Source organism: Diabrotica undecimpunctata, chromosome 9, assembly GCF_040954645.1.
Source record: "Diabrotica undecimpunctata isolate CICGRU chromosome 9, icDiaUnde3, whole genome shotgun sequence".
NCBI lineage: Eukaryota > Metazoa > Arthropoda > Insecta > Coleoptera > Chrysomelidae > Diabrotica > Diabrotica undecimpunctata.
In genome coordinates this window covers 24,240,927-24,259,769 of record NC_092811.1, presented here as the reverse complement: position 1 = coordinate 24,259,769, position 18,843 = coordinate 24,240,927, and the positions used below count along the sequence as shown (strand labels likewise).

Here is an 18,843-nt window from a genome sequence, read left to right as displayed (position 1 = left end):
GTATCATATTAGATTTCATTCAAATACTCGTTTTTGCGTTTTTGTAACCTATTACTCACTTTATAGATATTTTTTTGGTACAATAACCTTTCACGATAAAATTTTACAAAAACCAAAATGTGCAAAAAACAGTAATTTTATGCCGGTCATTACAATCAGAATAAAAACTACAGCATCATGCTAATTATCCATAATATAATAGTTTTATTTAGTTTTGGCAAACAGTCTACAAGTGATTCCGAATGATTTAAAAGTAAATTGTCACTGCACCTGCTGCAACACCCGACAATTTTTTTTGTTGGAAATTGGTATTAATCCAAAATTTAATAGTTTTCATGCTAGGCATAAAACCAGTTTTCTATTTCAATTGGTTAATAATGCAACCAAACCGCTTTGTATAATTTATTCAAACATTTCATATATGGGGTCATAATATGGCTTTAATAAATATATTAAGGTCGCGGCATATTATCATGCACGTATAGTTTCCGGTACGTAGCGTTTCGAGTCAAGCAATCGGACTGCACGTTCACATTTTCATACATAGAACGTTTCAGTTTGGTTCGGTGAAGATATGATCTCGCTTTTCTCGACAAAATTTATGTGCAATTGCTCTTCTATTTAACGATAAAGAAATCAAAACTGTAGTAAAAAGAAGGTATGAAGTACATCCACTGCTAAGAGAAAGGAAAAAGGAAGGTGAATACTGGACTTTATACAAAGAATTAATTGATGACGATGAAAAATATTATGGACATTTTAGAATGAATAGGATTCAGTTTGAATATGTTTTAAATTTAATTACACCTTCAGTTAAAAAACAAAATACTACATTTAACGAAGCCATACATATCAAACCAAAAAGTATTTTTAAAAAGAAGAGGTATCACTTCCGTACAAAAGTCCTAATTGTTTATCACTTCCGTGATTAATTGTCACAAAGCAATAAAAACATATGCATAATTGACAAAATAGCCTCGAAAATTATTTTTTTAAATACTCTGTATTAAAATCAAACAAATACCTAAATAAACAACGAGGGGAAAACGACGGACATCTAATTCACATTATCCTTACCAACCGGTTACGACTCGTTACGTAGCCGTCAGCATCAGTAAAATATTGTTTTCGAATATACTGAACGGAAACGTTAGGTGTCTGAAACGATACGTTCCGGACAGTGTGAGTTGTTCATTTTTAAAACCATTTAAATTATATTTTTCGGAAACTTAACGCTACGTGCTGGAAACGCAACGTGTATGATAATATGCCACGACCTTTACAGTCAATTTTTCAGTTTTAGTTGCCAGCAGGAGCAGAAATGGACGGAGACTTAAGCTTGTCGCTCACTTTATGCTCTGCATCGCAAAGCGAAGCGCGGAGAAAAAGTTTGTTATGAATTTTCTCCATGTAAAGTTAAATATACCCGCGCGAAGAGAGGGACACGGATCGCAGCCGTAGAATCCTAAGGCAAAGAAATTCTATTCGACGCGCTTCGTATGGCACTATATAGTGAGCGGAGGTCTACGGAAGCCATGAGGAAACTTTTTTGAATTTTTTCGTCATCTTTCGACGTATCTCATGATGAAAAACCGTAACCAGCTTCAATATCGCATTAATTTTTGTCGACGCATTAAATACAGCTTTTTTTATACATATATTTCAATAAATAGTAAATGTTACTGTATCAGCAAGTACCTAATGATTAATGTTATCTTTAACTATCTCAGTTTGCCACGACACAGTACCAGCGTCAGATGTAAAATAAATTTTAAACTGTTCGCTAATATCTATAGAGGAACGAGATAGATTTCCACAATATCCGGAAAATCTGCAAGGCCATCATTAGTTACTCAAACATGTTCTGTTGATAACCACGGAGAATCATCATCAAAAAAACAATTAAAACTTTCACGGCTAATTTTATGTAATTATATTATATTTATAAAAATAAGAATTTAACCATTAACAATTTTGTAAATAAGAATACCTTATCTCTTTGGATATTTCAATACTAATCTTCGCGTTTAATCACTTTACTAGAAAACCTGGAATTCATATCCGAAGGTACTATTCGTTGCAAGATAATTAAGATGGAATTCCCCAGATTTTTAATAATATAATTATATTCGAAACTTAACTTGAAAGGGTGAAGTTATTACGAACGAAAACAATTTTTTTGTTTAGTACGTTTTTGATCGCATGTAATTTACGGCTCGTCGGTGTTTCCGTGTCTACGGCAGTAATTAGCGTCTCGAATATTTCTTTTGCGAATTATATGCAGTGCGTGAGTGATTTTTTATTCCATATACCTACGAATATATACGTACCTTTCGCTCGTGCTCGTTTTGTTGGATTATTTGTGATGGCTTCATCATCAAGTTTTACACCGGTACTGTTACGTACAGTCAGTAAGTCTGTCTATTCACCAAGAGAGAAGACTATTGTTCTAAATGTTCACGATGCTCTGGTTTCTCAGAATCCCACAAACACTGTTCGCAACATAGTCGAAAGTTGTGCCAACATGACTGGCGTAGGAGAGTCAACTTTATATAGGTTCCTATCAGAAAGAAAAAAACACGGTATAGCTAACCCAAACACAAACGAACACTTAAAGAGAGGGAAAAAGCCTATTGAAATTGATGAATTTGCCAAAAATGGTATTCGAAGGAAAATTCATGGATTTTTTTTCAAAAAAGAAATACCAAATCTAAACAAAATTTTACAAGAAGTTAGAGACGACCCGGATTTGCCTCATATCGGACGAACTAAATTGTGGCAAGTTTTAAAAGAATTAAATTTCCGGTGGGAGAAATCAGACCGAAAATCACTTTTGATTGACCGGGAGGAGAAGATGATGTTGGAGAAGAAATTATCTAAGATTCATATGAAAATTCCGGGCTGAAGAAAGGCCCATCTTCTACCAGGATGAAACGTGGGTAAACTCAGGTCATACTCTAAAAAAAATTTGGTCAGATAAAAATATATTAAGCTCCAGGCAAGCCTTTATGGAAGGTTGGTCTACTGGTATCTCCCCACCTTCTGGTATAGGCAGTAGATTAATAATTTCTCACATTGGCAGTGAAAAAGGATTTGTTAAGCATGGTTTGTTGGAATTTCATTTCAAAAGCAGAAAAGACTATCACGAGAAGATGACAGCTGATGTTTTCGAAGAGTATTTTGAGCAAATGATTGAACACATACCACCAAATTCAATTATAGTATTAGATAATGCACCTTATCATTCACGACTAGTAGAAAGACTACTTCTAACGAATGCGTGGAAGAAACAGGATATTCTTGACTGGCTGCGGAATAAGTATCTGCCTTACGAAGATGGAATGGTAAAAGCAGAACTTTTAAAAATTGCCCGGCAACACAAATCTAAGTTCAAGAAATACGTAGTTGACAAAATGGCGGAAAGGCGAAACATCACAGTCTTTAGACTTCCACCCTACCACTGCGAAATAAATCCAATTGAACTCATTTGGGCACAAATGAAAAGTTATGTGGCCAGAAAAAATACGTCATATAAAATACAAGCTGTACGTGAATTGTTATACGAGTCTTTATAACATATTACAAAACAAAACTGGAAAGATGCAGTAAGACATATAATAGAAGAAGAACAAAAAATGTGGGATCTTGATAACATCATTGATGCGACCGTAGAGATTATTAACTCTCAAGACGACTCGAATTCCGAAGTTGATCCTATTTATTTTGAATTTGAATAGTTTTCTAATCGTAATTATATAAGGTAAGTAATAGTAGTTGTAATCGTAAGGTATTAAAGGGGAAAGGCGCAAAATGTCGCCTGTCAAAATGTTCAATGTGTTTTAAATGTATCCATTTTTTTTCAAATCCTGAGAAAACTAAAAAGCATTTTTGAAAAATTTAAAGGCAGAATGAAATATTTTTTAGAATAAATAAAAAGTTTCTTTTGCATGCAATATTTTCAATTAAAAATTATACTATATTTTATCTTTTATTTTCACCCCTGTTACATGACATATTAAAATAAACATTATAGAAGTTTTCAGGGACTTTCTGCCCTGAGTAATAATGTAATCTTTCATTCTGCGTTTAAATTTTTCAAAAATATTTATTAGTTTTCTCCGGATTCGAAAATAATTGATACATTTAAAACACATTGGAAATTTTGCCAGGCGACACTTGGCGCCTTTTTCCTTAATTAAATAAATGTATCTTTTACAAATGGCAAGAAACTTTTTATTTTTGAATAAAATAAATAAGTTTTATTAAAAAATACAATTTACATAAGTACACTTTAAAAAATATATTTATTTAGTTCAAATAAATGTTTCAATCATATATGTATGTAATATTAAAACTATTCGGTACAAAACAAACAATTTGAATCGACCCTTTTACGCACCTCCATATAAATCAGATCCTGTTTTATATGCCTGAACCGCCAAATCTAGGTTAAATTTCCTTTTATGGTCATAAGAAATAATTTAAACCACACACCTGTATTTTTTATCGTTACATTCTCAATAAAAGGTTTTTAATCTCAGGCTTTTGCATTTACAAATTAGAAAGCCATAAAAAGATCTTACAATGTCCCCTTGCTTTGAAAGTTCCTATAAATGCTGGTTCTTTACCAGTAAGGATATTGTCTCGTCCTTGGTGGGACAATCACTTCTTGCGTTCTACGAAAAATTAGTTAGGTTAAAATCACGCGCTCTCTTCGTACACAATCTCATTTTCGTCCTTAGTAGGACATTCATCTCAACGCTCTATACGCATTATATATTGCAGTTCTCAGTTAATAAAACCATATCTCGCCTTACTGCACATCTCGCTGTATCTATGTATTAAACGTATATGCTCGATATAGTAAAGTGGTCATTTAAACAAGTATTTTCAAGACAAGTTGTAAAATAAAAACAAACTTGCCGTCTACAATATTTCTTTAACATCGAACTGTACCTTGCTTCGATGAAGATTAATTAATCGGAATCTTTCGTAATCAATCATTAGAAGATTGGTTCCCGTCTTAGAATATTGGAGGAAAGAGTAATCCACAACACACTGTTTAATTAATTAATTTAAGGTAATTATATGAAACTATTAAATGAATTTTGTTAGAAATCGAAAAAAATATGATTTTATAGATAAATAGCTTTTGAACTGATAGTCATCATCTTTACTGTAGTTGTTAATAATGTAAAGGCGCGTACAGACCTACAAACGCATGCGGTGAGCAGCCACGAATACACATACGTGTGCAAATGTGGACGGCGCTTTCGTAACCTCTCGCCGCATGCGTTGCTTCTCGCGAATGACTTGAGCACACATGCTGCGAGCCAGAGTGGTGTCGGTTTTTTCGCACACATCAAAGAAACATACGTGTGCGTTCGCGCTCAGTTTAGACGGATAGCGTGGGGATTTGTTGCATTTGCAAGACAAGTTCGGATTTATTGAGTTTTATTCATTTTATTGATTTATGTGTAAAATGGAATGGTCAAATGAACAATGTTTGCAATTAATAGATTTGTATAAAGAAAACCCTATATTATGGGATCCAAAAAATAAGTTTTATTATTCAAAAACAAAAAAAGAAGATGCATGGGAGTCGATTTCAAGAAATCTTGATATAGATTCAGCAGTGATGAAGAAGAAAATGAGCAGAAATTGTCCAGTATTAGAGTCTAACGCCAAATCTGCTAGTAAATCGGACTTCATTTGTAGGGTTCTTCTTTTAAATAAATGCGTCGTCCACCATCGCCTATTTTTCCTTTGTTTTTTCTTTTTTAATGAACTAATAACCACAAACGCGGCACTAACCATAGGCAGACATTTTTTCACGAATGGATGGAGCGCCTTGAGCACGCATACATATGCGGTGATTTCTAATTTTAACGAATGCTCTGAGCGCGAATGGTTTGGGTACGCACGCATATGTGTGGCTTCTCACCGCATGCGTGTGCTAGTCTGTACGCGCCTTTAAAGCTAATGAAATAAAAAAAAAACAACATAATGGTAGATACTTACTACAAAAATATATTTTTTTGCCAACAAACTGTAAGCGATAACACGATTAAATCACAAATTTAATTGCAGTAATTAAAAATAATTAGGAGTATTAAATACGCGAATAAAAATAAATAATTAAATTAAAGCAAAAAACAGTAACACCAAAAAATACATTAAATCGAAAAAATAAATGCTTCTATAACTTATTCAACAATTATTATGAAGTGTAAATTATACATGAGTGATTCCAATCCAAACAAATTGTTAGAAGTTTGGCCATTAATTAAATTATTAATCTGAAATAACAAACTAATTAAACAAACTGGTATTAATATTAATGAGATTAATTGTCTTGGTAATTATTTCAGTAGTATAGAGTATTTAAGTTCCGAATTTTTTCTCGCCAGATCGACAGGGGAAGAGATCCCCACCACCAAGTCAATTCGGCTACTAAAAAAAGACAGTACTTTTTTATTAAGCAGTCATTAGGGTCTAGGTTATTAGGGTCTAATATACAAGAAAAATATAAGAAATACAAAATAACAAGAAATTATCATTTACTTATATTTTCTGTGGGGGCGATTTTTTCCCTCAACTGTATATTAGATATATTACTATTATTACCGTTATGTATTACAAGGTATTACATTGATAAATTGAATTATTGATGTTTAAATTAAATCTTTAGTTATTATTTTCTTTTCAAAATTATCATAGGCGCTATAATATGAAATATGCTAAAAAGCGGCGATTTCGTTTTTTTTTGCTCTTCGCCATGGGGTAATATCAACTTACACAAAAATATTTTGGGGTAATGATTAAAAAAGTTCCCCGACCGCTGAATTATAAGAATCAATAAGTTAAACATGTATGTAATGTATACTGAGCGTTGTAGCTTTTATGGCGCAAAAGTTGCCCTGCTTCAAAGCAATAAATACGAGGTATAAACATATTTTTAAGTAAATATTTTTATTTCTACATCAAATTTTAATAGACCAAGAAGAAAATTTGTTTAGAATTAGATCTCTATCTTTTTTATGGCTCTTATAAGCTTTTAAGAACAATTTATAATTAAAAGAGCTAAAAATTTTTTCTAAATTATTTCAAAAACTAAAATGGAGAAAAATTGGCATTTTTGGAGCTTCAATAATTAATTTTGCACATACGATTAGGTCAAATTTAATGAAGCATAGCTCCAATTAAAACTTTTTCTATGTACTTTCATAATGTTGTACCCATTTTACTCTAAAATGTTGATTTGATACAATAAAAATAAAAATAATCAAAAAACGCTTTAAAAGTGCCATAAAAAATTATAACAAACAGTTTGGAGTTGCAAACACTTGAAGGTTACTTATACAGGCATTGCCTTTCATCATGTGCTGGTTTCAAAAATTCACTAATTAATGCTCAAAATAATCCGATTTTGTCTCTAGAGCTTCAACTATTATTTCAATAAACATAATTGTATAAAAAAGATCAATAAGCAATTATGTAAACCATCACAAGTATTTTATCGGCATATTTGATAACAACCTCGTTTAGCTAATCAATTACTGAGTAATCAATTGGATTGGCAGATAAATAAAAAACAAGGAAATCGAAACCGATAAAGTAAGTTAGACACGGTTCAAATATTTCTACAGTAAACATAGACATATCAAGATTAGGTCTACACGTCATGTACTCTATAAACTTTTTGGTAAAAACAAAATTCATGCATTTAAATATTTTGATAACAAGCCACTGATTCGATTTTGCTCCACTCCATAGGTTGATTAATTAAATCGTCAATCAACGATTAAACTTACTTGAAGTATTATTTTTTTCTAAATTTTATTAATTTTTATATACGAAAAGATAATTTTTTGTTAGGATTTGAAACACATTTTTAAAGTATAAAGTCGAATACCATTAACAAATTATACTCTGCATGTTTTTATAAGTTTATATATTAATTCAACGACCAACCAAATCAACCAACAGAATATCGAAAGAGTCGAGCAATATACATATCTAGGCACCAATTTAAATAGCCAATGGGACCACTCAACAGAAATTAAACAGCGAATAATAAAAGCAAAAGCAGCATTCGTTAGAATGAGAACTATTTTCAACAGTCGAGACATATCATTAAAAACAAAATGCCGTCTATTGAACTGCTACATATTCACAGTTCTGCTCTACGGAATGGAAGCATGGACACTGACTGTTGCATCTATGAATCGGCTCGAAGCTTTCGGAATGTGGTGTTATAGGCGCATCTTACGTATATCCTGGGTTGACAGAGTTACTAATGTGGAGGTCCTGCATAGAATGGGGAAAGAATGTGAAATTCTCATGACCGTCAAAACTAAAAAGTTGGAATATCTAGGTCATGTAATGAGAAATCAAGAACGTTACGGCCTTCTCCAGCTGATTCTCCGAGCGAAAGTAAATGGTAAGAGAGGACCGGGAAGAAGACGCATTTCCTGGCTTCAAAATTTGCGAAAGTGGTATAACACGACTACCACTGAACTGTTCCGCGCTGCAATAAGCAAAGTGAAGATAGCCGTGATGATCGCCAACGTCCGGAACGGATAGGCACTTTAAGAAGAAGATATATTAATTAATAGGGCATTTTCAGTAATATTTATTAAAAACATTACCCTTATGATTTTTAATTATTTTCAACAATAAAAAAAATCACTAAACTCTGGCTATGCATTCACTTTATATCAACATATAGTATTTTTCATATAAAAATGCGTGCACGTCACAATTTATATAAAGTGACGTCACTTATATTTAAAATTTCCAGAACGTCAACCTTAGAGTTCAAATTTTCCATAATTTTTCCTAATAATACGAAACCCATACGGAACTGCTCGATCTTTCATAGGCGTCAACATGGTATAATAATCAGAAAAATGTAATCATCATTATATTGGGAATTTTAGAATTATATTGATTAAATAACCAAAAATATTTGTTATTATTAATAATATAAATTTTATGAAATAACTCTTTAAGCCTAATATTCCACAAAAATTACTTAACATTTTTTGACAGTTCAGCGTGTGGCAAAATTGTTTTAAAGGGTTGCCGCTTTTTTAGAGTAAGAATTTTGTTTATGTTTTGATTTCTTACACAATTTGATCATAATATATTATACATTAATAGATTGTATTTATAAATACATATTAAATTTAGATTAATAGCTTTAAAAACTAATTATTTTTGTGTATTGTGATTGTGCCATGCCAAAACAACTAAATAGTCTGTAGAAAGCTGATAAGCTTTCATATAAGATATTATATTATTTTGAACAAGAAATAATGGCGGGACATTTTTACTATAAAAGTGGTAAGTTTAAAATTTAGAATGTATAATTTTGTATTAAAATGTTTTCTTATGTATTTTAGTGTGTTACAGTAATCTTAAAACTAAGTGTATTTACTGTTAATATAATAGTTTGACAAATAGTTGACATTTTAAAAATTTTTCACTTACTAACTATTCTGATGTTTTGGCAACGCCGTGGGGTTCTAACGTCGTAAATCTTGAATGACGTGCACGCATTGTTATATGAAAAATACTATACGTTAATTTCTCCATAGTTACGTTAAATCTAGAGGTAGCTCTGGAAAAATGACATCAAAACAATAATATTGTCAGTTAATGTCAAATGTATTTTGTAGTATTGTAAAGCTTTTTGGCGTCTGTGGATTGTACAATGGGTCGTGGTAAAGTTATCGATGAAAAAATTTGTTCAATCATTATTATATTTTTTAATTCTGGAAAATCCAATTCGGAAATTGCGAATATGTTGCAATTGTCACGCTATAGTGTAAGAAATAGAGTCAGAAGATACAAAACTACAGGTTCGGTCGTCACAAAACCTAGACATGTACGAAAAAGTAAAATAACCGAAGCAGATCGAAGGGCATTAAGACGCATTATAGTAAAAAATCGACAAGCAAATTATATGGAGTTAAGCATTTTATGGAGTCTATTGGAAGACACGTTTCTAGATCAACATGTCACCGAGAGGCCCACAAATTAGGATTTGGTACTTACAAAGTAAGTTTTATAGTTGAAAAAACTAGTACAAATTGTTTTTAATAAATTTCATTTTATTTTAGGCCAAGGGAAAGCCAATTTTAACATTACAACAAAAGAAAAATAGACCAAGATGGTCAAAAGAGCATAAAGATTGGACTCAGTCGCAATGGAGTTCAATACAATGGAGTGATGAGTCCAGATTTGAAGTGTGTGTCGGAGACAGTAGGAGTCGCGCCATTCGCAGGAAAAATGAAGCTTTTCATCCCGACTGTCTGACGAGAAAATACAAATTTCCTACATCTGTCATGATCTGGGGCAGCATGTCGTCTAAAGGTGTGGGAAAGTTACATTTTATAGATGGGATTGTAAACACGTACAAATATTTGAATATTTAAGAAGAATCTGAAAATAAAATAAGTCCTCTAAATAATACAGAAAATTGTACGCTAATCAAAAAAGGTAAGAAGAGAGTAAGAAATCCAGAAAAATGGCAAAAAATAAAGCTAAACTTCTTAAGAATTCAGGAAATAGTTATATTTCAAGAACTGGAAAAGTTGTGAATAAAAAAACAATGGGACCTACTTGCTCTAATCATTGCATTCAGAAGTGTTCAGAGAAGTTTAGCGAAGACCATCTTCGATTCCAGACCAAAAGCTTCTGGGTCTGGAATTATACCACACGATAAACGTGGAAAACATGGTCAACAGGTAAAGATGAACCCCGAAATGATGGTGTTTGTAAAATCACATATAAATTATATACCCCGTACAGAGAGCCATTACCAAAGGGCTAACATATCAAGAGAGTTTATAGGCGGTTTATCCATTGCAGAAATGCACAGACTTTATAAAAAGAAACAAGACGATTTGGGCCAGCCTGCTGCAAACTATGACGCCTACGCCCACATATGTATTACACAATTCAATATTGGTTTCTTTTTCTCAAAGAAAGACCAATGCTACGACCTACAAGCTGTCCTGCCAGAACCTATGGCACAAACATCAGCTTTTTACTATAAATCAAGATTAAATTGTTTTAATTTTACGATATCAGAAATAAGCAATGACAAGACATCCTGTTATTTCTGGCATGAAGGTCTGGGACAGAGAGGAGCAGTCGAAATTGGTTCATGTGTCTGGCATTTCTTAAAGTACCTCATCCCAGGTTATACACAGAACGAAGGTGATGTAGTCCAGAGTATCATCGAAAAAGCTATGAAAAGAGCTAAAAGTCAGGACCGATATACGTTCCCGATCAAATTGTGTCGATTATTAGAAACGCAAAGAAAAAAGGAAACACTCTTATAGTAAAAGAATTAAATTACAATGACTTCATCGATTTGAAAACGCTTGCTAATGACATCGGCTTCAACTGCCAGAAAAATATACACGGAACAAATAAAATTATCAGATATTAAAATGATTCGATTTGAGAAGGAAAGTGATAGTTTCTTTTACAAAACCAGCTACAAACAAGTGGATTGGAATCAGGTCTATGGTATAACCGTAAAAAGCAGACGGGTGACAGGTAGAAATGTAGATGTTAGAAAAAGACCTGCATATATTTCAAAAAATCCGTCTCTGAAAATAAGAAAAGGGTCCTAGAAAATTTATTATCAAGTAATATAATTCCCAAATATTACGAACCTTTTTTTAATGGCTTGTTTTGAATTGTGAATGTTTTTGTTAATTTTTTAAAGATATTCATAAAACAAATGTTACTTTTTAGTAATTCTGAGTAGCGTTTTTGTTATTTTTTATCATTTTGAGTAGTTTGTATTATTTACTGACAATAAAATTATATACCTAAACCTTTTTTTAAGTTTTTTAATGTTACTATTGTAGACTAACTCAAACCGATTCAGGAACTATTTTAAAAATATTGGAAGAACGCAACTGGGAGGCTGCAAAGTTCTGAGACCTGTGTAGACTCAAAAAGTTTATATTAACAAAAGACTAAGAGTGTCATTTAAAAATAGACTAAATTTACCATTAAAAAAATTATTTCAGTTTCAAAAATATTCACGTTTACTTTCGTATATGTTTAAAAGTCCATTTTCCAGCATTTTAGTAATGTGTACTTGCGTCGATGTTGCTCCGGAGAAGCGATATAATTAAAAAAATAATCTAAATATTAAGACATTTTTTAAATTCAGTACTTACACTTGTATTTCACATGGTTTCAAAATCCTTCCTTTATAGATAATAACCTTGAAATATCTTCCTTTATGATAAACTACTATGTGATTCGAGTCCAACCAGTGAAGTATTTTATCAGTCTCTTTTCCAGGTATTCTGGTAGTGTTGAAAATCCTCTCGTACTGCCACGCACACAACGGAACTAGACCTTGGACTAGAATCGGTTCCAGCTCTTGCCTCTCGACTAAACGTCTGAAACATAGCAAAGTGTATATGGTCGATCCGGCTCTAGCTGCTTGGTTTGTGGTAGGGTGTAGTAAAACTGTGTCGATACCGTAGAAATTCGAGTTGATCATCAATGGGGATCGGCCTCTGAGGTAGACGTATTCTTCCCACCAATCGGAGACGTAGTTGGTGGACCACCAGGACTTTAATATGAGGTAGCGTTGGAGTTTTTTGCCAATGCCGTTTTCGAATTCAGCAGCTAGTTGTTCCATTCTCTTATAGTGTTCTTCGTTCAACAAAGCCTTCACGCTTAGTAAATACTGAAACAAAAATGGTTGGTTCAGAAGAGAAAATAAAAAATGTACATATGTACATATACAGTTTATATTTTGTTATTTAAAGAATACATACTATAATCCATAATACTCATCTTACAATATGGAAGAACCATTTGATATAGCTATTTTGTTTTGATTAGCTGGCGCAAATGATGAAGAAATATAATTGGTAGAAATACTTTATACCTATAAAAATATAAGTGAAGTGATGAGTGGCGGTTCGTGGTGAGTTGTCTACACAGTAGCGCACCTAGAATTTGCCTCTGGGGGGGGGGGGGGTTTGGTTGGTCACCGAATTTTTTTCCTATGTTACCTACATTTTGAGTCAATAAAATGTGTGAGTAACACTGTCGGAATAGGGCCCTGGGGAGAGGGTTTAATTCCTAAAACCTGGGTGCGCCACTGTCTCTATGAACTGCATTAAAGCCTTTTTTCTGGAAAATGGCGTTGGCAGCGCCAATTAGCCAGACTTGTTTGTGTTTATTGTTAAAATCAACTGAATTTTAATTATTATTGATTGCAGATTCATAGTCAAAATTTTCTTGTTATCAGTTATCAATGTTTGTACTACATATACCTAATATTTTTATGGATACATAAATTTTGTTTTGATATATTTTTTATTTGTTTTTTTTTTGTTTTGTTGCTTTTTTCTTTTTTTTTTGTTCTTTTTTTGGATTTATTTTTTTATTTTTTGTTCTATTTCTACTTTCTTAATTCTTTTGTTTTTTTTAATTTGTGGTATACTTTTTTGTTTTTTTTTTTCAAACCATATTAACAGATTATGCCTATATACTATTTACAACTTATATTTACATATTTTAACATGTTTGTAAATGTAATGAAGAATTTCCATATTATTTGAAAATATTACATTAAAGCTAAAACGAAACATTTAAAAATCTGAAAAATGTCAAACATTTGTCAAACAAAAGTAAGTAAAGGTGTTTATTAAAGGATGACATAAAATCATCAAGTAAAAAGAAAACAAAGGGAATCTAATCGTTATGAAAACTAGACCAAAATTCATAAAAGTGGCCTCTTAATATGGCGGAAATATCCGGAAATGCAAAGGCGCTAAATTTAAATTTTACGACACTTCACAATAATCATACAGTGGTGTAGGGGTTCTAGGGGGGGGAAGGACATAGCCAAACAGGCAAAGACCCATCCAGGGTTATGATGCCAAAAGAAGAAGAAGAAGAGGTGTAGGGGTTCTAATTTATCTAATGGAATTAGTACATAGTTTGAAAATTTTAATATATTGATTGTTTTAATTAGGAAAATATTTCATGTTTTTTTATAAGGTCATAAAGCAGTAGCTATAAAATATTTTTCAAAATGTGTCTTAGACTAGAAAGTTTTAATTAAATAATAACGAAAATAGTCTAAAATGTGACACAATTGTTAAAAAACTTCAATATAAATAAACTTTCATGTGACAGTTGGGACAAAAAATAACATAAACCAACTAAATTTGATTTCTTAAACAAGGAAAGAGACTCTCTTTCCTTATTTAATGTGGCCTCTCAAAATGGCACTTCCCGTCTAACAATATTTTCGCCCCCACTACTTTTACATTCCCTCTTATGTCTTTTTGCTTGATGCATAAAATACGTCTAAAATAACTCTATTTATTTTGTTAGTCATAGCTTCCTTTGTTAGTCATAGTCTGGCGCCATATGTTAGTTATATTGTGATTTAAAATAAGAGCCGAACTGTTTTACGGTCTTTTTGTCCAATTTTTTGAAAATTTACCTTCTCCTGATAATACCAAACAGAACAAAAAAGAATTATCTAATTTGGTCCAGTCGTTCTTAAGTGATACTCGTACAAACATGTCGGTAATTCATTTTTATTAACCCTCCGTTAGGCACGTGGTCTACAATCGTAGACCACCTCTTTTCAAACACTTGTATATCTCTGTCATTTTCTCTTACATGTGCGTGCATCTCAGTAGCTGTTGCTAACGGGCGTTTTATCCTAATTTATGGTTTTATTTGTGTTCGGCACTTCAGTTGAGTATTTTGTCAAGAATAGAACAGTACTGGTCTACGATTGTAGACCACGTGTGCACTGACATTACAACATCTGGCTACATTGCAGATATTTGATTCTATTGTTTTCAAAATTCAAGGTAACTTTTATTTATTACAATTTGGTACACTAGTACACTTTGGTAGTTACTGTGATATATTTTAGATAAGCCAGTAATGATCACTGATTGTAACAACATCAAAATCGGCTTGGATATGGTAGATCAATTGTGTCAGAATTAGAACGTCGCAAGAAAACACGCCGTTGGCCAATGGTTGTGTTTTACAATTTATTGAATATTTCTGGCATTAACGCCGTCTGCGTGTATAAGGCTAATCATCCCAAATAGAAAATAAAACGCAGTGACTTTCTTGAAAAGTGTGCTTGGGAATTAATCCACAAATTGAAGTTAGATCAACAATTTCTCGGTTGCCAAGAGAAATGAGGAAGCGAGCTCAATCTCTGCTGGGCATAGAAAATAATCCCCCTCAACCCCCTGTGAGACCAAAGAATTATATCGGACGTTGCCATGTTTGTCCTCGAAATTTGAACAAATCTTGTGTGAAGTGCGGAGCGTTTGCATGCAAAAACCACATGAAAGAAATCTGCAATGATTGTTTTACTGACTAAAAATATGATGTTTTCTGTAGTCTCTAAGTCATACAATTTTTTAACAGTACTTTTATTTATGTGATTTTGGGTGATTTTGTTCTAAGTATTGTTAGGTACAACAATTCTTCTTTTGTCAAATTTACACTAAAGTTCTTATTAAAGCAAAATAATTTTAATGGTTAATAAAAATTTTAAAATGTATGGAGTAATCTTTTTATGGTCTAGTAAAAATATAAGTAAACCTTTTGTTATAAAAACTGGTCAGTATCATGAACAATAATTCAACAAATATACCTAATGCAGTATTATTATTAAAACTATGAAACTTTTATGTTTAATAATATAAATAAAATACGCGGTCTACAATCGTAGACCGCGTGACCAACCGTGTCTCAGTTTACCACGTGCCTAACCGAGGGTTAATATAGATGTAGCCTTTCCGTATATGTTTCAGCAGGTTCTTATATTTCAAATCTTCAACAAATCTTACAAATGTGGAATTATGACCAGTTACTAAGAGATGCAGAACAGTTGATATACGATTATGGCTGTCTGTCATGGTTGATATATATAACCTTTTTTAAGCAATTTTATTAATTTCAAAAAATTTGTTACAAATGCTAGCTGCAATTTATTTCATTACCTACTAATAATCTAAAACAATTCAGTGTACAATATTTCGACATATAAATAACAACTTATAATAGAAAACATAGAAACAAATAAAGATAGAACATAAAATAACAATACTTTGGTCTATGGCGTATTTTATTTTGAGTTATTAGCATATATTTCATATTATAAACAAAAACGCTTGATAAAAAAAAATAACAACAAAAAAAAGTTGATAAATGTTAAAAACAAACAATATTCTCGTAAATTATGGTTATATTTAAGTATGTTAAGTTCAAGGCTGAAGGCTGAATACCTATCATGAAATTCAACAAAATATTGATGTCAAATTTTGTTATACATTATAGAAATGAAGGTCGCGTTTGTAGGTAATTAAAATAATGGTTGGTTCCGTAATTAATAATCAGACTAGTTATATTGCTTACGAAGTAGTCACAATAAAAAGGTAACAAAAATATGATATAGTATGTCGATGATTTAATAATGACTTATACGGATATTTCGGATATTATGTTTTTTATTAAACCTTCACAAAATACAACAACTCTCACTACAGCGGTTTCGTTGAAAAAAAGACACATATTATGTTAAGTAAAGTAATTAAACATTTCGAAGGAACGAGGAATAATATAGGAATATACTGTTTCAGCAGAGCCGCAACCTCTCTCTTGAAGAATTTTGCTATCTCTATCCTTTTTTATGGTGTTGAATCGGGGCCTTTGAACGAAGATATATGCAGAAGATTGGAAGCATTTGAGATGTGGCTATATTGGAGAATACTTAGATCCTGTGGACTGACCGAGTCACAAATAAAGAGATCCTCAGAAGAATGAAGACCACCATCAAATCTCGAAAGCTACAATACTTCTGACATATGATTCGAAATGAATCCAGATATGCCCTCATACAAGCCATCCTGCAAAGGAAATATTTAGAAAGCGACGTCCAGGAGGAAGAAGACCGTCGAGGTAAAAGAACCTAGAACCTGGTTTAACACAAAGTGTGCAGCATTTCCGCGATTCTGCAGATACGATAAAAATTGCCATGATGTTCGGCAACATTCGTCAACGTATAGGTACATCAAGAAGAATAAGAATATAACGATTATAAATACTGATTATTTAAAATTATAAAAATATTTATCGTAAAAATAAATTTGACTATTTCACTAGACTATTTTTTTCATAGCAACGCCACGTTTCCTACTGACAAAACTCCTCCCTGACCGTAATTTCTCAGCGACAAACTTATGACAGATCCGTCACGAAGGTGTCTGGTAATTCTATTGTTGTCAGTTTGACAAACGTCATTGAGGCATCAATGCATAAATATTCTTTAGTCTACATATCAATCAGACTGACGTTGACTTACTACTGAGTAAGAAGGACTATCTGTTATTACCAAACTTGAGACAAATTTGGATTCAATATTTTTGCCTGGTTTTTTCTTTGGACGTTTTATCTGCGGTTCAGAGGAATATCCGAATATCATAACCAGAATCGTCAAAATTCCCTTGTATTTCATATGTGCCTGCAATATCCGATTTTATTCCTTCACAAATAATATTATCATCAATGCCTTCTACATCGGAAACTTCATCTGATTTCGACGGCAAATAAACCACACATTTTCACAATCTGACTTCTAACAAAGCTATTAACTTTTTAGTAGTTAGTGCCATCTTCCTTTCATATTTCGAAAATTTACTGAAAAATGCACTCATATACACGCATTCACATGATAACAGTTTAGCTTACTTTAGTTTAATTTATATGGAATATAAAACAAATAAACACAAGGAAATTTTCAAATCAAGTTTAAAAAAAAACAAATATACCGTTTACAGTACACAGTAATTCTATAAATAGAGAATGAAGTGTAATAACGAGATCGTATATTAAAATTTCAGATTGTTTAGTCTAATGAAAAAATAAGTATTTTGTAAAGGTTTCTGTTTTTTTTTTAAGTACTGTATAAGGTTGTCTATAATAACACTAAAATTTTACTGTGTTTAAATAAATTAAAATATTATTTTGGTACGTCCCTGCAACGTTGATAAGTAGAATACGATTTCGTCGCCTTAAGCCTTTAAGTGCGATGTTGCCAAGTAATCACCTTCAATTAAAAATTGTTTTAGTATAGGAGCTATCGTACGAGACAGTGTGTTGTCGGCCTAGCCTTTTATATAGATAGATATAAATGACGCATACATAATTATTTTCATTTCATTCACATTAAAGTTTGTTTAAAATCTTTTAGAATCGCCGGTAGTCACATAATGTAGATAATTCCATAAAACTCTTTAATAATAAAATTTATATTTCATACTAAAAATACGCACATTTCTTTCAAACCATGTTCTGATGAAATTTGACATCGTTGTTAGCCACAAGAGTCCTGCAAAGTCAAGGTTAGACAGAAAATAGGCAGGATGATATACTCGTATGCAATAAAATAAAACATTTTAAAGTAACTGATTACATATTTCATCATTTTAAAGTATTCATGTCAATGCAATTAGTATTTCCTATTTACCAATAATTAGCAGACAATTAAAATTGTAAGATCTTTAATGGGTATAGTGCGTAATAAAATTGAGAGCTGAGGTAAAACATTCCGAAATTAATAGATCATTAAAAATTCTTTTACATATTTATACTTTGTCAAGGGCTTCCTATTTGAAAGTCAAAAGTTTAAAAAACATGTTTTCCTACTTAAATGGTTAGTAAAAAATGTTACAGGTTATTTGGAATCAAGCTGCTGAAATCCAATATCTTATTTGAATTTTATATTATATGTGAATTGTAATATAC

The 18,843-nt window shown here is 31.9% G+C and overlaps 1 protein-coding gene across 3 annotated transcripts in view; it reads right to left on the bottom strand.

Annotated features, from left to right (window-relative positions):
• Positions 1 to 18,843, bottom strand: part of whd (carnitine O-palmitoyltransferase whd) — a 100,489-nt gene that overhangs the window by 32,054 nt on the left and 49,592 nt on the right. For all 3 annotated transcript variants that reach the window (XM_072542950.1, XM_072542948.1, XM_072542949.1), the window contains exon 5: positions 12,210 to 12,730. In XM_072542950.1, coding sequence (XP_072399051.1) covers positions 12,210 to 12,730 — 521 coding nt within the window. The remainder of the gene's footprint in view (positions 1 to 12,209; positions 12,731 to 18,843) is intronic.